Source organism: Loxodonta africana, chromosome 13 (assembly GCF_030014295.1).
Source record: "Loxodonta africana isolate mLoxAfr1 chromosome 13, mLoxAfr1.hap2, whole genome shotgun sequence".
Taxonomy (NCBI): domain Eukaryota; kingdom Metazoa; phylum Chordata; class Mammalia; order Proboscidea; family Elephantidae; genus Loxodonta; species Loxodonta africana.
In genome coordinates, this window is record NC_087354.1 from 79,250,211 (window position 1) to 79,274,705 (window position 24,495).

Consider the following 24,495-nt stretch of genomic DNA (forward strand, 5'->3'; position numbering starts at 1 on the left):
TACATTGTCCCTGAGCATACAGCTTACTGGCTTCAAGGTATTACTGTGCTTTTTGGTCAGTAGCAGCAATTGTGCGAAGGGGACTTGCAGAAGCATGGTGACCTGCATTTGGGCTCCTCCACGGCTCGTGGGCACTCTTCTCTCCCTGAATGACAGTCTTTGTAGATCTTGTGTGGGTCAAACAAAAGTCAGCAAAGGTTTAGTGAACAGAATTTTTTTTAGGATACATGTGGAATATAAGACCATTAGAAAACAAGACAGTATACTATACTTACAAATGCAAATACTTGTTGGACAAAAGGGCAGTAAGTGCAAGCAGTTATTAGATGAAAGGATCAAAAAGGGCAGAAATTTGAACTTCAGACAGAGAAAATTTGCAGGGATACTTATCCTACATTTTCTCTCAAATGTTTTTCCAGGTACACCCACCCACTGCTGTCAAGTCGATTCCGACTCGTAGCGACCCTGTAGGACAGAGTAGAACTGCCCGATAGTTTCCAAGGAGCGCCTGGCAGATTCGAGCTGCCGACGCTCTTCAGGAGGAGGATAAGGAGATAATCTCTGGTGATGAAAAATGAGGAATTTCCAGGTACATATTCCTCGTTTTTCATCACTAGAGATTATCTCCTTATTCTTCTCCTGAAGAGCCCTGGTGGCGTGCACTTGTTAAGCATTTGACTGCTAACCAAAAAGCCTGAGGTTCAAACCCACCAGTTGCTCTGTGGGAGAAAGATCTGGCAATCTGCTCCCGTAAGGTTTACAGCCTTAGAAACTCTGTGGGGTGCTTCTACTCTGTCCTGTAGGGTCTCTATGAGTTGGCATCGACTTCAGGGGAATGGGGTTGGATATATTTTTCTTTTTTAACTCTTTGCCTGTATAAAGTCTAAGGTAGACAACACCACAGCACTTTCTAGACTGAGACATGACACGGGTCATACAGTATACTGCTCCTCAAAGGAGGGCTGATAGAGACATGGCAAAAGCCTTCTTAACAAGTTAAGAAATTGCTACATTTATGTAGAAAAATATCATAAGCAACTGTAGGCTCTAAAATAAAAAGTAAGTCTTAGTCCTTCCAGCCACTTGTTCTATTTATAGGCAATAACCATATCAACAGTTTCCTCTGCATCCTCCCAGAAAGTTACTCTTACAACAACGTTTGTGTGCTCGAGTGTGTGCCTGTGTGCATTTTCTTACTAATCCAATAGCACTTTATCTAACCATTAAAAAATTCAGCCTAATTACATTCATGTTACATTTATCTACTTAACCATATATCTTTCCGTGTCATTACGAACCTGGTTTCCCTCATGCTTTTTAGTGGTTGTGTAGAGTAGGACGCTATTTCAATGGTACGAATTATTAGTTAATGTTTTTAAAAAATGGTTTAATATTTTAATAGTATAGAGTAAGGTAAGGAACCCTTGTGACGCAGTGGCTAAGCGCATGGCTGCTAACTGGAAGGTCAGTGGTTTGAATCCACCAGCTGATCCATGGGAGGAAGATGTGGCAACCTGCTTCCATAAAGATTTACAGCCTTGGAAACCCTACGGGGCAGTTCTGCTCTGTTCTGTAGGGTTGCTATGAGTCAGAATCAACTCCACGGCAATGTGTTTTGGGTTTATAGCATAAAGTGCTCTGTTGCGTGAAAGAATAATTTAATCATGCTGCATTGATGGAAATTAATATTTTCTATAAGTTATTTGTTGTCATAGTTTGCTATAACTAATTTTGTATCAATTACTCCTCTACAAATGTCTCTGGTGACCCATTCCACTGCAATCTTACTGTATTGTCTTTACATTTTGTCTACTGTATTAAGATTGTTAATAATACAACAAACTTTGAGTAACATCCTGGCAACTGAGAAAGTTGAAGGCAACTCTTGCCTTCCCTTCTTCCCTTTTGTCATTACTCATTGTCAACCAGTAGTCACCCACCTCAGGCACAGACAGACCTTTAGTCCCAGACAGGCCCTGCTCCTTTCACCTTTTTCCTGTGATGGGTCAGGGTGCTAACCCACGTGCCTGACAGAATATATACCAGGGGTACATTAATCAAAAGTCTGCTCACTTTCGTATTGGCCCTTTTCGTCAGTTGCCTCTGAGAAACACAGACCACTTCTAGAGTTACAAACTCCTTGAGGTGACGGCTGCTTGCCATGGGTAGTGTCAAGTACCCTACCTAGGTGGAGCACAGAGCATCAGGGATCTTGTAGAGAAGTTTAGTAATGGGCAGAGCTGGTTTTGATACGATGCTTACTGACTGAAAAGTTTAACTGCGTCCCTCATCTGGTCCCATTGACTGTAAAGTAAAAGGTGTTAAGCTAAGTATTATTAGCTTTCATTCTGCCGTAAGCTATTGCTGGACGAATCCACAGAGGAAATGTTTATCTGTAAGATCACAAGAAACGTGAGAAGGCAGACCACAAGGGGAGAATCCTTTTAAGGCCTGTTAGTTGCCAACACACACACACACACACACACACACACACACACACACACACACACTAAGATACCAGTGTCTCTTGAAAACTGTGTTTTAGCAAACTGAAAACGCTGAACTATTTGATGTGCCTGCAAGGTGTGCTAGTTTTTGCATGTCCTTAGTTCTTGCTGCCCTTGAGGGCAGACCCCTGAATAAGAGTACATGTAGTGGAACCACAACTGCTTTCTCCCTGGCCCAGAATTCCTGCAAGGAGCACGGCTGGAGCTTCTCCATCGTCATTGTTATGGCCTCTCTACAAAGGCCTTGTCACCAGAGCGGGGGCGGGAAAGCGCTGGGGAGCCGCAGCATTGAGGGCAACCGAATTCCCTCCTCTGTCGCTGACTGGTTGAGAACAGAGAGGTAGCGGCCAGCCCCCTGCGGCGCGGCTCGCCATTGGCCGCGAGGAGGTGTCAATCAGGGCGAGCCGAGGTGGCTGCGCTCGCCCCGGCTCGGTGCTGCCACCGCTGTCCGGTTACGCTGTCGTCGCCGCAGGCGCCGCCTGGGTCCCTTCGGCCGCTGTCTGTGCGAGGGGACTGCCTCCCCTGTTCCGGGCGCAGACACCATGGTGAGTGCGCTCAGGGGATCCGCCGGAACCTCACGCCGTGGCCGGGCCAGGCGTGGTTGCCGGGAGAAACCGCTGCGCCGCTCATGGAGCCTTGCGCGGGGGCTCCGGGAGCGCACCGCTGGCCGCCCGGTAGCCTTAGTGTTTGGCGGCGGGGTCAGGGGAGGTGGCAACGCTCGGGGTCGCGGCGGGGGCTGTCGGAGCCTTTCCTACCCAGGCGGGTTAGCCCCGCCGCCCCGCAGCTTCCTTAGCTGGGGAAGGGGAGGTCTGTTCGGGGCACGAGGTTTTCCCCGCTCCCGGGTGGGATCCGAGCGCCGGCGGCGGGGGAGGTGTCGGGTGCGGGTCCCCTCCTGCCGCGAGGTCCCGGACGCCCGCGCGTCCTCTGAGCGGCGAAAGGTGAGCGGGATTGAGAAGGTGGCGTGGGGGTGGGGCGCCTGGTGAGGTGGAGGGTCTGCCCGGGACTGGGGGGTGCGGGCAGGGCTCTGTCCCTATATGCACTCTTTTTAGCACTGAGTACCTGAAATGGAACGTAGCCAGAGGGACCAGGATAAAAGATAAAACCAGCGCGGTGGGAGGAGAGACAGCAGCATCGCCCCCAGTCCCCTCCCCTTAAAACAGGTCCCTGACACTCAGGTTTTCCTCTGTTTCCACAGTACGGATTTGTGAATCACGCCCTGGAGCTGCTGGTAATCCGCAATTACGGCCTCGAGGTGTGGGAAGACATCAAGTAAGTGACCGACTCCTCCAGCTCAGGCCCGGCCCGTGCCGGGTGCGGACAACGCGGGGACGCCCCGGCGCGGTCCCCCCCCCCTCCCCGCCCCCCGCCTCGCTTTACCCGCAGCCTCGCTCGGTGACAGGCGCGCATCCTCGGAGCTGCCTCCGCTCGGCGGGCCCAGGCTACAGCTGTGCTCCCACGCTCTGGAGCGGGGACCGGGAGAGGAGGGCGGCCAGGGCGGGGCTGGGAATGCGAGCGCCAGGGAAGGAGCCCCTTGGGGTCACCGCGGCCTCTCGACCCGACCCGGCCCGGGCGTGGGAACGCGCTGCCAGCGCCCGGGCGGCTCCCAGGCTCTGCCGGCTCTTCTGCTCCCACGCGGAGACGGGCCCGGGGGACCACACTTGCTTCCACGAGGGCCAGGCTGCCAGAGGCTTTAGAAAAGAATGGAAGACCTTGACTCCTTCAAAATTTAGCACACCTTGCAGGCATATCAAATAGTTAAAAAATTTTGGTTTGTAAACAACAGTTCTCTTGAGACAGTATTTTTTAAACAGAATTGCATTTATTTATTCTGAAGTAAAGTGAAATTGAAATATATTCTCTTTCATTTTCCCAAAATTTCCTTTGATTTTTACTGCGCTGAAAGCTGGTAGTTCAAGGAGGGTATCCTAACCTCAGTCTGGACTGGGAGTCCCAGAGCTGTGAGTCTGGATGTGAACTCAAATTCCTTACCCACGTGTGGGTATAAACCTATTGGAGTGATGGATATGGCACGTGGAGCGTTTAAGTCTTACAGAATTCTTTCTCTCTCTCCATCTCACGCTGGTGAAATTTGCATTTAACTTATTGTATCCTGGACTACTACCAGCTAGTTACACCAAAACAATGTGTAGGGACTTTTGTATTGGAACAGTAATTAAGTTATAGCCTTGGAACGGGGCAAGGGGAAGGGACACCTGCTCGAGCAGATGAGAAGGCATATTATTGTTTCCCCTGATTCCTGTACTGTCTGATTTAATTTTGTTGCATGAAGTAGGTGATGCTACCATGCATGCTATTTGCTAAAAAAAACAGAGTACACTTATTGGCAGTTAATTTTAATAGGCCTTATCATGTAGTTTATGGTGGTGCGGTGGTTAAGTGTTCAGCTGCTTACCAAAAGGTCGGTGATATTTGTTGCATTTAATTAAAACTGAAGAGTATTTGGCCATGTGTGTGTTTTTTTTTTTTTTTATGCATAGCATGGAGCCCTGGTTGCACAGTGGTTAAGCCTCCAGTTGCTAACCAAAAGGTCAGCAGTTCGAATCCACCAGCTGCTCCTTGGGAACTCTGATTTAATTTTGGGGCAGTTCTACTCTGTCCTTTAGGGTCGTAATGAGTCAGAATCCACATGACAGCAGTGATTTTTTTTTTATTATGTAGCTGCATGATAGTGATTTCTTTTAACTATTTGTTGCCGTAGAAATGATGAGAGTTACACATTAAGCATTATAGTTTTTCCTCCCCTTGGGCCTATACCACTGAATATACTTTCATGCTCCATAAGCCACTTATTTTACCTACAGGGCACATCTAAACAGTATAAAGACAAATGGAGATTTGGCAATTATGTGGTTGAATCTAATGAACAATCTAGGCACTAAGGATTATTTGGGGGTTTGAATTTTTTTCCCACCTGATGAACACCTCTATCATTGTTTTTTGGCTGGCAGTCAAGAGTTATAAAGAAAGCTGACATTAAAAGCAAGATGTTAAACAGCCCAGTTTGAAGCATAGGGCTATTTTTAAGCTACTATGAGAATTTATGAAGGCAACATACATATCCCCCATATGATGTTTTCTCACCTGTGAAATAGAAGTTCCCAAATTTATCGGCAGAAGTACTATGATTGCTAATATGTTCAGAATTTAGGCAGTACAATAAATGATGGCTATTAGAAAAAAAAATTTTTTTTTTTTATTAGGGCAGCACTTGGGGTTCAGTGGTAGAGTTCTCACCCCTCTGTGTGGGAGACCTGTGCTTGATTCCCAGCCAGTGCACCTCAAGTACAGCTGCCAGAAGTCTGTCCTTGGAGGCTTGTGTGTTGCTATGATGATGCTGAAGAGTTTACAGCTGAGCTGCTGGACTAAGACAACCTAGGAAGAAAGGCCTGGTTATCTACTTCTGAAAAATCTGCCCATGAAAATCCTGTGGGTCCCAAGAGTACAATCCCGTTGTGCACAGGGTCACTTTGAGTCAGGGGCTGCCTCGATGGCAGCTGACAACAACAACGTTATGGTTAAACAATCATGTACTTAAACAAGATTTAGAATGCATGCCTCACGCATATTCAGTTTAGGTCGCTGTCAAATACAGAGATAAAAATTTTACTTTATTGGGAAATGTATCAGAAGTTAAAAAAAAAGTATCAAGAGATTTGTTTATATTGGCCGTATTTTCCTCAGAGAACATAAAACTATCTGAAAATATACAAATTCCATTGATAAGAACTTAACTATGCCAAATCATGCTAAGAAGATAGTTACATCCTACTTAAAAAAAAAGTTTATAAATTTTAAATTAAACGTCAGTATTTTTTAACTGGTTAATTTATCTTTCAGTAACTTCAAAGAGCATTCTTAAGTGATAATGATTCAAATTGCTCAAAATATTTTTTCTCTGGTGAAATGAAACAAATCATACAAGTCTTTTTCTTATAAAATGAACACAAGGTTATATACCCTGGAAGAGAAAGGCTGTTAGTTAAATTAGTGTTTGTAGTCGTGGTGTTCATTTTGGTTTGTTTGTGACTAAGAGTCTGTTGGTGGATCCCATCTTCTCTTGGGTACAGTTTAGTGGCTGGGCTAGAGAACATGGGTCAGCTCTCTGCATTGAGGGGTTAAAGCAGATCATTGATTTCCAGTCCATTACTCCTGAAGGATTACTGCAAGCTCCCTGAAACAGCATATGCTTACTACTGCAGAGAGTCTCACTGGCTGGGGCAAGGGGGTGGGGAGATGTTAAAAAAAAAAAGCCAAATCGGCAACATGGAGTTGACAGAGTAGAACTGCCCCATAGGGTTTCCAAGGAGTGCCTTGGGGATTTGAACTGCCGACCTTTTGGTTAGCGGCCGTGGCTCTCAACCACTATGCTGCCAGGGTTTCAGAGGATAATTTACAAATGCTTGGAGGCAGATTCTGATCCTTCTGCTGAACCCCACCCTCTGCTCTAGGGAGATCACTACAGTCAAAGGTGTCCAAGATACTTTCAGCTTTAACTTTTAATGAGAAATTTAATTTACGAAGACTGTTCTTTTGGGGAGGTGGTCTCAGTAAGTACCAAATTCCTCTATGTTCCTTTTTGGTCTTTGAGAAACTATCTAAATTGCTGTTTGTAAAATTTTATATAATACTTTTTTGGTTTGATAGGAAATGGCCGTCCATCCTTCATGCGAAAGGATACCAAACATTTAGTGACAAATAAAACCCCAAGTAACAGATTCCAGACAGAAAATTCTAAGTGGATAAGAACCAAAAAAATGCGCAGTTGTAAACTCAGCATCTACTTACACCCTCACCAACAGTATAACCATTTCACAAGAGCTTTAAATTCCTCTTTTTAAGAAAAATTATCTAGAGCAAGAGTCAGCAAACTTTTTCCTAAAGAGTCAGATACTAAATATTTTAGATACTGGCAGGTCAAGAGTTAAAACTGAAGCTGTATGAAAGTGTAACTCATGGAGTCACCCTGAGTCGGAATCTATTCAAGGGTGCAGGACAACAGCGACAATCATTAAGTATGTAATAACCATTCTCAGCTGACCACGGGGCAGAAACAGGCAGCTGTCTGGATTGGACCAACAGGCTGTAGTGTGCGAACACCTGGTCTAGTCCCTGTCGTATCAAAGAGCAAAAGACACCTCTGAATCTGCTTCAAATCTTGTTTTTTTGGTTTCCTTCCAGTTTTCAGATGGTCCTTTCAGGAAGCCATGGTTCCTAAATGATGAGAAAGATCAATCATCAATTTAGATGATTGGAAAAGCACCTGAATACTTGATTTAATCATTTCTGTTTTTCTTAGATCGTTCCTGGCTGGAATAATTACTGCTTCAAATTACTGGGTTTAATTTTAGGTTTTCTAACTTCACCGGAACGTATGGATTCTAAAGATGTATTCTTCAAAAAAAAAAAAAAAAAAAAGACTCTAAGGTGATTAAAAGACTATTTAAAATAAGCAAACAAACAAAAAGCACCTTCCTGGGAACTACGTGGAACTGTAATTGTTTAGTCCGGAGTTGAGCAAGCCAAGGAACAAACAGTTTCTCCAAAGCGTGACACAATATGTTGATTAGCCTTTCTCTATTTTACTAGAAGATCTGAGATAAACAATTGAATCAAAATGTTGGTCTGAGAGATATAAATATGAAAATAATGTAATCAGATTGTTAGTTGATAAATGTGGGAGTAAGTTCCTCTAGGAAGCTGTCAGTCATCTCCTTTTGCTACATTCATTTAGTTGGTTTTATGAAATTTACCTACAGCCGGGCAGCATACTTTTTCATTCACTGATTCATTTATTCTTTCATACACTTGTTGTAATGAGCATAGTCTAGTATACTGGGCACTGAGGATAGAAAAGTGAATGATAAAGCCCTTACCTTCGTGGAAAGTCTAGAGATATTGGGATATTTTTAGTCTTATTATTATTATTTTTTCCTTCCTGTAACTCAAACATGGAAACATTTTGGCTGTTGGATAGTGTGCGATGATCTTCCACTATTGAAACGGATGTGTCTAGTTGAATTCACTAATCATAAATTAACTGTAAGCAAAAAATCCTGTAAACCAAACCTGTTGCTGTCAAGTTGATTCTGACTCATAGCGACCCTGTAGGACAGAGGAAAACTGCCCTGTGGGTTTCCAAGGAGCTGCTGGTGGATTAGAGCTGCCAACCTTCAGGTTATCAGCTGAGCTCTTAACCACTGCGCCACCAGGGCTCCATCGAAAGCAAAGGCTTTGCTGAAAGCTTTCCCACTCCTGTTCATCTTGCAGACTACAGAAAGAATATTACTTTTATTATGCTGTTTTCTGTTCACTTCTACTTTGAGATCAATTTTATGTTCTTCCAACCCTCCCTAATACCTAATTGTGGTTTGAAAATTAAGCATATGCTCTTAATATTCATTTTATCAAAACAAATGAAAACAAACAGAATAGTGTACTGTGTTTTGCCAAATTATAATCCAGTTGTCATATTCATGAGGGTTTGAATGAAATTTAAAACCCTTTTGGTACCTTTTTTTTCAGTAGGAATAAGCTACGTGTATTGTAGAACATCAGCAGTGTTCATATAGTAAAGCTCTTTAAATTATCCAAAGTTTTCCCCCTCTATAATATCAGTTGAGTGCTAAAACATTCTTTTGAAATAGGTAAGGACTTTATAGATCAACATTAAAAAAAAGTACATTTTCAAGAGGTTAAGTGAACTATTTACAGGAAAATGGAGAGTTAGAACTCCAAACCCGCTCTTCTGGTGCCAGGTTAGCATTTCTCTTAAGATACAATTTTGAAATAGGAGCTAATGTAGTATATAGTAAAACATGAAAGCATATTAATTTTAGCACCCAAAAACTTCCTCAGTACAAATAAATTAACGTACAGATTAAAAAAAAAAAGAAAAAAAACAGGGAACTGTTAGGATCAGGATCTTTTTCTGTGGAAAGATCAGCCAGTTGGCCTGAAAGCTTGAGGAAGGAACAGTGTGGTGGTATTCTTTGAAGTATATTTGAGTGATTTCTGCGGATGGAACTGGATGTCTGCGAACTCACCCCCCTCACACTCCTACCAGTGAACTCTGCATAGGCCCCTCATGCAACCCAGACCACGTGTGGTGAGCAGTGTGGTGCCCAGGTCATGAGGCATGGTCACAGCTTGGTCTCATACTTGTTCTTTGATGACCTGAAGTGTCCCTAGAAATCAAATGGGGTCTTTGTTTTCCTTACATTCTGCAATTTTTGAGAATTAAAAAAAAAAATCACAGAAGTATATTATTTGATTTGATAGATCAGAGAAGGAGCTTTGCATGTTAAAAGGAGCATCAGAGGAGAAATCAGGAAACCTGAATTCTCTTCCCTAACAAGCCTAGAAGTGGTTGTGGCAAACATAACTAGACATCGTGGATGCTTGCATGGAGCAAGTGTCCTTTATGCTCACGCCTCCCTCCAGAGTAAAGGACGCTAGCAAATGTTTCTCCTCAGTGTGTTGGAAAGCAATAGTTAGGGGCTGATACTGTGCAGACATCAACAGGAAAACACACTGCAGGAAATGGACATTATAAGGACGGACATCTGTGTAACAGGTGCCATTCAGGGAGTGACACCTCAGAACGTGAGCATGATACCTTTTCCATTCGCTGCTTTGCCTCCTTGTTCATTAAAAGAGAAACAGTAGGGGGAAATGGTGTCCTTATTGTTTGTGTCTAGCAAAATAGGACACCTTTTCTCTGTCAAAAGATTGAAGTTGAAGAGTTTCTTTTCAAGGTAGAAGGTAAACATTCTGAGCTATTTATTGTAGCTCTTTGTTGCTGCTGGAAACCCTGGTGGCGCAGTGGTTAAGAGCTAAGGCTGCTAACCAAAAGGTTGGCAGTTTGAATCCACCAGGCACTCCTTGGAAACTCTATGGTGCAGTTCTGCTCTGTCCTATAGGGTCCAACTATGAGTCAGAATCAACTCAATGGCAACAGGTTTGGTTTTTTGGTTTGTTGGTTGTTGCTGTGGCTTTGGGTCTGTTGCATATTCTGATCTCATTCATTTTGTTGAATTGTGAAATATTCAAGCATTGCATTATTGAAACTTCTTGTAGTTAATCTTTAAATTATGCAAACATGGAGATCTCTCACTCCACACATCCCACTTATTTCCAGCACTCTAGCCTCCTGGGCCAGTTTTTAGTTCCTCAAGACAAAAAAAAAAAAAAAAAAAATGCAGCCTAGCTGATTCTGACTCATGGCAGCCACACGTAGATCCTGTTAGAACTGTGTTCATAGCGTTTTTAGTGGCTAATTTTTTGCAGGTAGCTCTCCAGGCCTTTCTTCTGAGGCATCTTGGGTGGACTCAAACCAAAGCGGAGTATGTAACCATTTGTACCACCCAGGCACTCCTCCTTAGCCATACTGAGCTTTTCAGTGTCTCGGGATACTGTTTGTGCTTAGAAGTGTCTCCTTTACATCACTCACCCCACACCTTCCATAGACATTAGTACATCTCAGCCTTCAGGTTGCAAAACAAGGGCTTCTACTTAAGGGAAGGCTTCTCTCACTCCCCAGATTGCCCTTTTCTTTCATAGTACATGTGGAAGTTTAAAATCATGTGTTTGTGTTATTATTGATTACTGTCTGTCTTGCCTCACTACGCTTTAACTTCTGTAACCATGTGTATTGCTCACTGGCTCTCCGTTGTCTAGAGAGCACCTGGTAGAGTGTTGACACTCGGTAAATCTGTGTAACTCAATTGTCTTTCATATTTTTAATTTCCAGGGACTAGAGCACACACATATTTATCTGCAGAATTTTTTTCTATAGTCAGTATTTATTTTATCAGAATAACGACATCTTCAACAATTTTTTGATAAAATATAAATTCTGTTGAAATGGGCATTTCTTATATCAACGACGGTAGAAGCTATGGCAATGAAGCATAGTGTTTCTTTTTGGAGGGCTCAGAGTTCTTTTATGTCACCTCACATCATATGTGAACATAATGAAGAGATTAAGAGCAATGCTGTTGAACTGCCAGATTCATATGTCAAAAGACAGTTACTGGATTGGATTCAGTATCAGATTGAATTCTTCAAGTGTCTAAAAGGCAGGTACAGTAAAAATCTGGGAACGCAGGAACCTATGTAAGGCAGAAACCTGTCAGAGAAGGCACACAAAAGTATTTTCTGCTACAGACAGCACTAGAAAAGTGGTAAGTTCAAAGGCAGAAAACTTGTGAGACCTGGAAAAACAAGGTAGTCCCATCAAGTTCTGGGTCTCACAGGTTTCACTGTGTATGTGGTGCTGTTGAAAGTTAGTGTCATAAACTTGAGATAAATGTTTGTAATCCTGAAATTAAATTGAAAAAACTAAATAGCAATACTCGTCATTCTATTTTGAATGTACTAAAACCCAAAAACTGAACTTGTTGCCATCAAGCCGATTCCTACTCATAGTGACCCTATAGGACAAAGTGAAACTGCTCTATAGAGTTTCCAAGGAGCAGCTGGTGGATTCGAACTGCTGACCTTTTGGTTAGTAGCCAAATGCTTACCCACTGCGCCACCAGGGCTCATATATATGGAGCGCTTATCATATCCTTCCTCAATCACGGCCCCAGCGCTTTACATGCAGCATCTCATTTAATCTTCACGACCATAGAAAAGATCCCTTGTCTTCCTCATTTTATACATAAAGGAACTGAGACTAAAAAACATGCCTCAAACCTGCTGTTAATCATCAGAACATGGATTTGGCCATAGGTGGACTTGTAATCGCCATGTTACATTTCCCCCTGTCATCTCCTCCATTCCAAAGACAAGCAGTTTAGCATGGACATGGGTAACATGTGTGCGTTAGTACAACCTTTTTTTTTTTTCTCTTGTTTCCTGGAACGTTCAAGCACTTACGCAGGTGATTGCATGATTGAATGATTGACTACAATATTTTTAAAGACTGTTTTATTTGCCAACCAGCACATATGTTAAGGACAATCAGAGCTTCAGAAATTTGGAGCAACTTACTGATACTGAGAAGAGCCTGTGCCCTGATGTGCTTACCAGATAGTGTGAACAATGAAGTGCACACTAGTGTTTCTAAGCAAATTCATTTGTCTGATAAAGCCACTGAAAACTGCTCATTTTCAAATGTTGGTGGATGTGGTTTCCGAATTGGGGCAGTTACTGTTAAGGGTCTCTCGTGGCAAGCTGCACACAGTCAGAAAACATGGATTTACATACTGAACACATTGATGCGAAAGGCCTGACCTTTACCAAGAGAAATAAGGTCCAAGCAGGAAGCTGTCTCTGCTGTAAAGGGCTCCCATCTCTCCTCTTGACAGCTTCCTCAAACTAGAGTCTCTTCTTTGTGGGTTCAGACATACTGAGAATCACTATATTGGGCTATTGAAAATTTAGTGGCATTAATGCCTCACAGCTACTCAGCAAAAAGCACTATAAAGTTTTAACTTTTGAGATGCTATATACAGTTATCGTCTGAGTGGGAAATTTTAGCTTTGATGTTGGTTTGGCACAGCCCAGCATGTATGATGTCCCTCCGGCTCACTCAGATGGCCATCCCAGGATTTATTATGGAGAAGCCACCTGCAGAATACACTCTCATACATCCAGCATGTGCTCTGGTCATGTTTTCTTAAAGAATCAGTGTCCACTTGAGCTGTCACTTCCCAGGCTATTTGATGTGTGGTGCTTTTCTGCCTGAGACCACACCTTAGTTTTGAGAATACACTTTTAGGGGGTCTTTCTTCACACCCTCACGTTTCAAACGCTCATTTTCATACTTCCATGGGAAATCTCTTTTAGCAGTTTTTGTAGTGACTCAACTTACTCAAAATGTACACAGAAGCAGGAACTCACTGTGTGACTACAAATTCAATTTCTGTATATTCAGTTATTGAAATGAAGAAGGAATATGTTCTCAAGTGTGGAATCATGAGGAATGCTGGGTGGGCACTACTGACAAATTGTATCCCTGGTTTTTACAAATATAAATACTATAAAATATTCCTAATTTTGAAAACAAACTAAGAATTTTGCCAGTAATGTTTAATTGATTGATTGTTTTTTAATAGGGAGTTTGGAAAAGAGTCGAGAAATATATTCAATTAATTAATTCACTTATTTTAAAACATTCACATTCTTTAAGCACATACTCTATTTGAGGCACTGGGGTTAGGCCCTAGGTATTAAAACAAAACAACACAGGAAAAAAAAAAACCCTGCCACTACTACAAAAATACCTACTGTTCTTCTGGGGAAAATAAAGGGTCTGCTTAAATTCCCACAATTAATTTCCAAAAATCAGTAGGAAAAATATTTTATTTATATGTACTCAATTTTATACATATGCGTATGTTTTTCATTTTGTCCCCAGTTAAGAATTTGATCTTTGTTTTTAAGCTCTTAAGGGAAGATATAGCTTGGTTTTTTTTTTTTTTTACTATTTGGGTTAACAAATTCTAGCAGCTAATCAAGGAGTCCCTGGGTGAGACGAAGGCTAAACGAAAAGTTTTAAGTTAGAGTTCACCCACAGGCACCTCAGAAGATAATCCCGGTGATCTACTTCAGAAAAATCAACCATTGAAAACCGTATGGAGCACAGGCCTACTCTGACATACATGGGGTCACCACCAGTCGGAATCAACTCTACAGTAGCTGGTGGTAATCATAAATATTAGCTTACTTCTCCACTTTTCTAATATTTGCGGGCTACGCTTGGTGATTTCAAGTTGCAGCTGAAAAAATAGTTCCTCACTTCGTTTCTCTTCTCCAAGAACTAAGATACAAGGAAGAGCGTAATGTCAGAAGGAAGCTGTTAGAGCTTCCCCAAAGAATAGTGCAGCTGCATCTTGACAAGTGCTGGGAGCCTGCTGTTCCTACACCTCTGTGCTGTCTGTAGGCAAAGACATTTGGTGGCATAGAGTTCGAACTATAAAAGATCTTTTTAAGTGTTAAAAGGCAAAGATGTCACTTTAAGGGCTAAGGTGCTCCTGATCCAAGCTATGGTGTTTTCAGTCTCCTCATACGCATGCGAAAGCTGGACAGTGAATAAGGAAGACTGAAGAATTTTTTAATTATGGTGTAGGTGAAGAATGTTGAATATACCATGGACTGCTAGAAGAACAAACAAACCTGTCTTGGAAGAAGTACAGCCAGAATGCTCATTAGAACCAAGGATGGCAAGACTTCATCTCACATACTTTGGACATGTAATCAGGAGGGACCAGTCCCTGGGGAAGGACATCATGCTTGGTAGAGTGTCAGTGAAAAAGTGGAAGACCTTCAACGAGATGAGTTGACACAGGGGCTGCAACAATGTGCTCAAGCATAACGATTGTGAGAATGGCACAGGAACGGGCAGTGTTTCGTTCTGCTGTACTATGGGTCAGAACTAACACAACAGCACCTAATAACAGCAACAAGAGTTTGTTCAAATGGAAGTTTGCCTAGAAGTTAGAGGAAAGTAGTATTGTGAATTCAGGGGCACTGAAAAGGCATTAGTGACTCAGGATTTCTGCTACCTCAGTTGCCGTATTGCCTGGAAGTAATTCTCTTGGATAGTATTCCTTCGGCATGATAAATTCTCTTACCTAGTTTAACACATTAAACCAATTCACACTAAAGGGTTTAGTGATATGTCCAATTAGCTTTCCCCTAGAAAGGGAAAAAAATGTGAAGAATGGGCTACAGAAAGAAAGGTTCAGAAAGGTTATAGAGAGATATTACCTTCTTAATGAAGCCCACGGTGATCAATATATCTAATATTACATCCTGCTCCTTCCTCCTTCATCTCTACTCTCTTTATCCTTTTGCCCAGCTCTCCTTTTGCTGGCAGCATTAATCACCTTTAAATATTTATGAAATTTGGTTATAATGCTTATGTCTGCCAGCTAACATGTAAACTCCATGAGGGCAGGGACCTTCATGTTTTGCTTATTGTTGAAAGTGCTTAGAAAAGTGGGATGCTGGGAATGACATATTGAAGAGGAGTGGTGTCCCATTCATCATGGAAAAGAACATTCCAAGATCAATTCTGAAGTACAGCACTGTCAGTTATAGACAGTGTCAGTGATACAAGGAAGACCAGTTAATGTGACTATTATTCAAATTTACACACCATCTACTAATGGCAAAGAAGAGGAAATTGAAGATATTTACAACTTCTGCACTCTGAATTTGATCAAACATGGAATCAAGAGGCATTAATAATTACTAGAGATTGGAATGTGAAAGTTGGAAATGAAAAAGGTTTGGTGGCTGGAAAATATGGCCTTGGTGATAGAAACGATGCTGAAGATCTCATGATAGAATTTTGCAAGACCAACGAATTCTTCATTGCAAATACCTTTTTTCAATAACATAAATGGTGACTATACACACGGACCTCACTGGATGCAAAACATGGGGATCAAACTGACTATATGTGTGGAAGGAGACAAAGCTCAATATCATCAGTTAGAACAAGGCCAGGGGCTAGCTGCAGAACAGACTATCAGTTGCTCATATGCGAGTTCAAGTTGAAGCTGAAGAAAATTAGAACAAGTCCATGGCAGCCAAAGAATGACCTTGAGTGTATCCCATCTGAATTTGGAGACTACCTGAAGGATAGATTTGACACATTTAACACTAATGACCCAAGACCAGACAAGTTGTGGGAAGATGTCAAGGACATCATATGTGAAGAAAACGAAAGGTCACTAAAAAGACATTAAGAAAGAAAGACCAAATGGATGTCAGAAGAGACTCTGAAACTTGCTCTTGAATGTCGAGTAGCTAAAGCAAATGGAAAAAAAATTATGAAGTAAAACAGCTGAACAGAAGATTTCAAAGGGCAGCTCAAGAAGAAAAGTAAAATATTATAATGAAATGTGCAAAGACATGGAACCAGAAAACCAAAAGGGATGAACATGCTTGGTATTTCTCAAGCTGAAAGAACTGAAGAAGAAATTCAAGCCTTGAGTTGTAATTTTGAAGTATTCTGTGGGCAAAATATTGAATGACACAAGAAGTATCAAAATCAGATGGAAGGAATACACAGAATCACTGTACCAAAAAGAATTGGTAAATGTTCAACCATTTGAGGAGGTAGCAGATGATCAAGAACTGATGGTATTGAAGGAAAACTCCAAGCTACTGAAGGCATTGGTGAATAACAAGGCTCCAGGCATTGACAGAATACCAGTTGAGATCTTTCAACAAATGAATGTAGCACTGGAGGTGCTCACTTGTCTATGGCAAGAAATTTGGAAGACAACTACCTGGCCAACCGACTGGAAGAGATCCATATTTTTGCCCATTGCAAAGAAAGGTGATCCAACCTAATGTGGAAATTATCAAATGATACCACTAATACCACACACAAGTAAAATTTTGCTACACATCATTCAAAAGTGGTTGCAGCAGTACATTGACAGGGAACTGCCAGAAATTGAAGCTGTATTCAGAAGAGGACTTGGAATGAAGGATAACATTGCTGCTGTCAGATGGATTTTGGCTGAAAGCAGAGAATACCAGAAAGATGTTTACCTGCATTTTATTGATTATGCAAAGTCATTCGACTGTGTGGATCATAACAAATTATGGATAGCATTGTGAAGAATGGCAATTCCAGAACACTTAATTATGCTCATGCAGAACCTGTACATAGACCAAGAGGCAGTCTTTGGAACTGAACGAGGCGCTAGTATGTGATTTAAAATCAGGAAAGGTCTGTGTCAGGGTTGCACCCTTTCAACCTACTCATTCAATTTTTATGCTGAGCAAATAATCCAAGAAGGCTGGACTACATGAAGAAGGATGTGGCATTAGGATTGGTGGAAGACTCATTAACAACCTGCAATGTGCAGGTGATACAACCTTGCTTGCTGAAAGTGGAGAGAACTCCAAACACTTATTAATGAAGATCAAAGACTATGGCCTTCAGTATGGATTACACCTCAACATAAAGAAAACAAAAATTCTCACAACTGGACCAATAAGCAACATCATGATAAATGGAGAAAATATTGAAGTTGTCAAGGATTTCATATTACTCGGATACACAATCAACACCCATGGAAGCAGCAGTCAAGAAATCAAACAACATTGCATTGGGCAAATCTGCAAAATAACTCTGTGAAATGTTAAAAAACAAAGATGTCACTTTGAGGATTATGGGGCACCTGATCCAAGCCATTATATTATCAGTCGTTTCATATGCATGCAAAAGCTGGACAATGAATAAGGAAGACCGAAGAATTGATGCCTTTGAATTATGGTGTAGGCAAAGAATATTGAATATACCATGAACCGCCAGAAGAATGAACAAGGCTGTCTTGGAAGAAGTATCGCCAGAATGCTCCTTAGAAGCAAGGATGGTGAGACTTCATCTCATGTACTTTGGACAAGTTATCAGGAGGGATCAGTCCCCGGAAAAGAGCATCGTGCTTGGTAAAGTAGAGGGTCAGTGAAAAAGAGGAAGACCCTCAAGGAGATGGATTGACACAGTGGCTGCAACAATGGGCTCAAACATAAGGAGGATCGTGGGGATGGCACAGGACCTGGACAGTGTTTTGTTCTGTTGTACATAGGGTTGCTATGATTTGGAACTGACTCAAAGGCACCTAACAAGAAACAACAACCAGGGAGCACAGTGGGCTATTCATTCCAGGAAATACGCTTAGAAGATACCCTTATTTTATTAAAAAAGAGAGAGACGGGGGGTGGGGGGAGGGGGAAGAGAAAGAAAGAATGCATTGATTTATGGCTGGGGGATTTCTTAGGAAATGGCCTTTCCTCTATTTTGTGCAGATGGACTGTGTATTCTGTTTGTTAGTGGTGGTTATAGATTGGTGAGTTTCAGAGAGACTGAGTTTACTACAGAAATTTTTGTAATTTTATTTATTCCTGTTGGAAGAAAAAGAATAGGGTCTGGTGAAAGCATAAATTAACTTACTCTTTATTGTACTTAGAATATGCTAAGATGGAGCCTTCACTGTTCCAGTCTTTAGATCAGGCCCATTTCATAGTAAAATGTTACTGGCACATGGAAAAAATTAGGGTGTCCTTATCCTTCAAATCAGCAGTTCAGTTTCTAGAAATTTATTCTGTTTTTATATAGAATTATAATTATCAACTAGAAAGGTATTCATCCCAACATTTTTCATACTTGTGAACAAATGAAAGCAGTCTAAATATCCACCAAGTCTTCAATGTCTACACGATATAATTTTATGTGGTGATGGTATAGAAATATATTTATTGACATGAAAAGTATCAAATATTAAGTCAAGAAAGGAAATTTTAAAGCAGTGTGATCTGATGTGTTTTACATACACTAGTTTATTCAAGCATTGGTAAAAGCTGGACAATGAATAAGGAAGACCAAAGAAGAACTGACACCTTTGAATTGCAGTGTTGGCGAAGAATATTGTATATACCATGGACTGCCAAAAAAATAAACCAATCTGCCTTGGAAGAAGTGCAGCCAGAATGCTCCTTAGAAGGAAGTATGATGAGACTGCATCTTATGTACTTTGGACATGTTGTCAGGAGGGATCAGTCCCTGGAGGAGGACATCATGCTTGGTAAAGTACATGGTCAGCAGGAAAGAGGAAGACCCTCATCGAGATGGATTGGCACAGTGTCTGCAACAATGGGCTGAAGCATAACAGCGATTGTAAGGATGGCACAGGACTGGGCAGTGTTTCGTTCTGTTGTGCATACGTTTGCTATGTGTTAGAACCGACTCAATGGCATCTAACAACAGTGGTTATCTCAGGATAGTGGAAGATTACATATTTAAAAAAAAAAATCCTTTACTGTGTGTTTTTAAAATTAGAATTTTGAAGCATAAAATATATAATAGCTTTAATAAAAGATAAGTCAGTGTTTGTACATTATTTATATTTTCATAATTTTTGAATATCTCACTGACTTCTGGTATTAAAAAACCTCGAGGTCTTTGAAGAGCTATGTTCCTTTGATTCATAGCGCCCTGCTGTGTGTTTTGAGAAAGGGAGAAGAATTTCATGTTTCAGAAGTATATAGCTTTGTAATTTTTTAGTATCTATATTTGGCTGCTAACCAAAAGATTGGCAGTTCAAATCCACCAGCAGCTCCTTTGACACTCTATAGTTCTGCTCTGTCCTATAGGGTCACTGTGAGTTGGCATCGACTCGACAGGAGTGGGTTCTGTTTATATATAGGAAGATCTGTAGTCAATAGAAGACTCCTGGGTGGTGCAAGCTGTTTGCAATCAGCTGCTAACCTAAACGCTGATGGTTCAAACCCACCCAGCAGTGCTGCAGAAGAAAGGCTTGGCGATCTGTTTCTGTAAGGATTACAGCCAAGAAAATCCTACGGAGCAGTTCTACTGTGTATCATATGGGGTTGCCATGAGTCGGGGGCTGACATGAAGGCAGATACTACCACCACCACCAACAATATGTATATTGTTTTAACAGCTTAGAACATACTTTTGCACAAATTATCTCTTTACCATCGTGGAAGGTTATATTAGTGCTTCCATTTCAGATGTAAGAGGTTTTAGTGCTCATTAAATGCAATTTTCTCAGAGTCAGCTAGTAAAATATGGGCTCTGAAATTCACTGCTTCCCACCTGCCCAACTCCTGTCCCTTTCCTTATGTGCACTACTATGGCATGGAAACCTGGAGGTGCAGTGGTTAAGAGCTACAGCTGCCAATCAGAAGGTCGGCAGTTTGAATCTACCAGCTGCTCCTTTGAAACCCTGTTGGGGGAGCTCTACTCTGTCCTGTAGGGTCCCTAGGAGTTGGAATCGACTCGATGGTGACAGGTTTGTGTATTATAGCATAAAAAAATAGCAACAGGCAAATAGATGTCCTCTGAAGAGCACAGGGTGTTTATAAAAAGGCCTCCATCTCACCTAGACCTGAGACATGTTGGCATTTGGGATTTTCCCTTGAAAAGACGTATATTACAGCCGTGAACAGCACAGCTTCTAAGGGAGTGAGAGAAAATGCTGTGTCCTGCCATGACACTTTTTAAAGAGTTATTTAAGCCACTGTGTTGGAAGTTCAGCTGATTATAGTGCTTAGTATCACTTGTATTGTATTGACAAAGACTGATATTTGAGCTTCATGAATTTATTGGAAGAGATATCTGGGAACTTGTCAGATATCTTCTATATTTCAAACAAACAATCCCAGAGAATATTGTGTTTCAGAGAAGTCATCTAAATGCTATCAAAAATTCATTATATCATCACGCTAGCTAGTAAAAATAACTGTAATTTCCTGAACACTGTGAATATTTTGAACTGCTGGGGTTAGTCACCGGTCCTTGGAAACCATATGGGGCAGTTTTATTCTATCCTGTAGGGTTGCAATGAGTTGGAGTCGACTTGATGGCAGCAGGTTTTGGTCTGGGTTTAACAAGCTAGGGAAGTATTTGAAGGTTGTGTTTTTCCACTTGGCATCTCAAACTTAATCTGTTCAAAGGTATCTTAGACCTAATTTGTTTAAAACACAACTCTTTAACTTACTTCCCACCCCAGTCTACTCCTGCAGTCTTTCTGAATTCACCTAATAGGGACCACAGCATTCCAGTTGCTCAAGCCGAGCACCTTAGTGTTACCCTCGATTCCTCTCCTTCTCAAGTCCATCAACCAGTCATGTTGAATTTACCTTCAGAAAACATCCAGATTTTGATCACTTCTCACCCACTCCACTGCTTCCACTTCTAAACCAGGACACCAGCGTCTTTCATCTGAATGTTTGCAGTAGCCTCCTAACTGATCTCCCTGCTTCTATCCTGGACCCTTTTGGTCCATTCTCAACATGGCAGCCAGACTGATCCCCTTTAACCTGGGTCAGTTTATATCACTGCTCATATCCTGGGTGTCAAAGCCTTTCAACTCTTTCAAATAAATGCCAGTCATTCCTCATGTCCAACCAGGCCCAAACAATATGGCCGCTTGTTACCTCTCTGACCTCATTCCATTACAGCTTCCGTTCCCCTCCTCTCTCTGTTCCAATCACACTGTGTCCGCTGTTCCTCCAACACGACACACCAGACATATTCCATCTAGCCCTTTGCTCTTGCTGTTCCTTCTGCCTGGAACACACTTGCCCCAGATTGCTCCTGACTCATGCCCTGGCCTTCTTCCGACTTGACTGAAATGCCACCTTCTCATGAGGCCTTCCTGATGATTATGCCTGAGCTCCCCATCCCCTCCCCTTACCCTGCTGCATTTTTTCTTCACAGGGTTTACCATTATATATATTTACTTCTTAGTTTTATTTCTTATCTGTTTCCCCTCCTAGAGTGTATATGTTCTAGGAAGTCAGGGATTTTGGTCTGTTTTATTAACAGCTGTGTCCCTAGTCCCTAGAGCAATGCGTGACACATATAGGGACTCTACAAACACTTGCTGAACATTGACTTATTAAATCAAAAGTTATTTCTTTATTGCGTTTTGCGTGTCAGGTATTGTGTTAGGCATCAGGGTACTATATGAGTATAATTTTATTAAATGTGAGTCTTGCTAAAATATATTTAAATATATTATTTTAGTTTGGCATGAGGGAGATGTGACTTAATTTCAACTTAATCACTAGATTTTTTAGGTACATAGTGTTGATTTACACAAATTTCCCCAAAACAAAACTTACTTTAGGTATGAAACCATTTTTTATAAATCAAAGTAGCTATCGTAACTATTGTTTTATTTCAACTTGTTTCTCCCAGTTGCTTTCATTTTTGTTTTCCAGAAAAGAGGCACAGTTAGATGAAGAAGGACAGTTTCTTGTCAGAATAATATATGATGATTCCAAAACTTATGATTTGGTTGCTGCAGCAAGCAAAGTTCTCAGTAAGTTGAATGTAACTTTCCTTCTTTGCTCCAAAGTGTGCGTGGTCCAAGGTCATGTTGTGTGGCTGTGTAGGTGTGTGCTGCAAAGTCCTGGAGAGGAGGACGTTCACATGTGCTGCTAGGCTCAGGCTGTGCTGACTTCTGTTCTTTCTTTTAGAAGCGCTTAAGGGAAAATGTACTGTCTGTCCTTTCCTCACAGGAAGCCACAAATTGGGGAAGGAAAATAATAATTGATATTTAATGTAATAACTTTGGTCACAGTGTAAAAATGCAGTAATTTTACAAATGTGGTATGCAGAAAATATTACCCTCAAATCTTTTTTACAACCACAAGTTATGTTAGTTCTTGGTAAAGACGACAGGAAATGGAAGTCTACATTAGACAAAGCTTATGCTGAAGAAGGCACAGTTCAAAGACTTCATGGAGAAGAAAGTTCTAAAAATAGTATGGAAACTTATCCCACGGTGCTTAGTTTATAACTAGGCTAGAAAAGGCTGATGATTTTTAACTTTGCAAAATATAACTAGAGAAGCAAATACGTCTATAGCAAAACACCAGAATTACAGAAAAAGAATGATAAATGGTTCATAATAAGAAAGAAGAAAAACATTCAGCCTCATTAATAATGAAAATTCAAACAAGTATGAGATGACTTTTTTCATATCAACTTGGCAGGTTTTAAATGAAATCCCTAGTGTAGTCAACGACAGAGTGAAAGGGGAAATCTAGCACATTTTTAGTATGATGGTGAATAAAGACAAACTTTTTAGAGAACAGTTTGGCAACTTGAGTTAGCATCTTAAAAAAGAAGTTCAAACCCTTTAGGATTTCTTAAATGAATTATTAGATTTCTTTGCATTAAGATTTATGTGTGTTTTCATGACAGAATTACTTAATTTCAAAAATTAGAAAAGCTCACATTTTCAAGAATTTATTGGGTAAATAAATTGTTACATTCATAAATTGAAAGTTTTAGGAAATATTAATGATGTTAAGATGTTAAGAAGAAAAACAGGCTATGAGTACAAATTATGTGCTACCAACTTATTTATATAGAGAAAAAGTACAAAAAAGATAGGTTCATGAAGATACGTGCATTCTTGTTGATTAAAATTTTTTTGTCTTTTTTCAGAAAAAATGAGAGCTGTATTAAAATGTATTTTTTGCAAAGCTCAAAATTAATTAAGTAGTTTGTCTTGGAAGCTGAGAGACTAATGGCTTTGCTTATAGGCACAAACTTATACTGTTAACATATGTGTTGTTGTCTTCTCTTGTTTCATTGTTTTGGTCTAGCCAGAATTTTATCCATGACCATTCTGTGCAAAAATTGAGTGTTTTAAATTATTTTAATGTCCACTTTTTAAAAATTCTTCACATTAATAATATTCCACCTGTAATATGTTTTTCTCTCAAACCTATAAAATAGATCTCAATGCTGGAGAAATCCTCCAAATGTTTGGAAAGATGTTTTTTGTCTTTTGTCAAGAATCCGGTTATGATACAATCCTGCGTGTCCTGGGATCTAATGTCAGAGAATTTCTACAGGTAAGAAATTTGAGGTCCTTTTTGGGTTAGAGTTAAAAATTCTGCGTTAGTAGTAATTAAACATAGGCTATAGAACACTTGTGTTCAACCAGCTGGAAGAGACTATGTTGCTGCTGAAATGAAATTATAGTGATCCTTTTGTAATTCAGATGAAATAATAGTTATTTGAATGGTCTTGAATCCATTCTAGCACTTTCCATCCATATTATTTTATTTTTGATTGCCGACATTGACTATGCAGGTTGGAAATTAACATGTTGAAGTTAGCAAGTTGAAAAACACAACATGACCTATTTCGATCTGTTCATCTGCTTTTCTTTTGATGGTTATATGGGGGTCGCTATGAGTCGAAATCGACTCGAGGGCACTGGGGCTGGTGGGTGGCTTATGCGCTATAGTTGTGGTTTCATGTTTTAGGTGTATAATACGGTCTTATTTTCTACTTGTGATGTGTTCCGTGATTGTATAGTGCAACTAAATAGTGTATCAGTATTTGTTGGGATTGATTCGACAGCAGTGATTACAAAGAGCTTGTTGTTTGGGAAAGATGGCCGTGACTTTTGGGTACCCTGTCACCGAAACAAATTGGAGAACTATTGCT

At 40.8% G+C, this 24,495-nt stretch overlaps 1 protein-coding gene across 2 annotated transcripts in view; it reads left to right on the forward strand.

Moving 5' to 3' along the window:
- The first annotated feature begins 2,937 nt into the window (after positions 1–2,937).
- Positions 2,938–24,495, forward strand: part of GUCY1B1 (guanylate cyclase 1 soluble subunit beta 1) — a 64,002-nt gene continuing 42,444 nt past the window's right edge. The window contains exons 1-4 of one of the 2 annotated variants that reach the window (XM_010601903.3): positions 2,938–3,052; positions 3,703–3,776; positions 22,248–22,348; positions 23,776–23,894. In XM_010601903.3, coding sequence (XP_010600205.1) covers positions 3,050–3,052; positions 3,703–3,776; positions 22,248–22,348; positions 23,776–23,894 — 297 coding nt within the window. In that variant the 5' untranslated portion in view covers positions 2,938–3,049. Of the gene's footprint in view, positions 3,053–3,702; positions 3,777–6,976; positions 7,076–22,247; positions 22,349–23,775; positions 23,895–24,495 lie in introns of those variants that run through there. The other variant, XM_023541806.2, reaches the window with a different exon arrangement.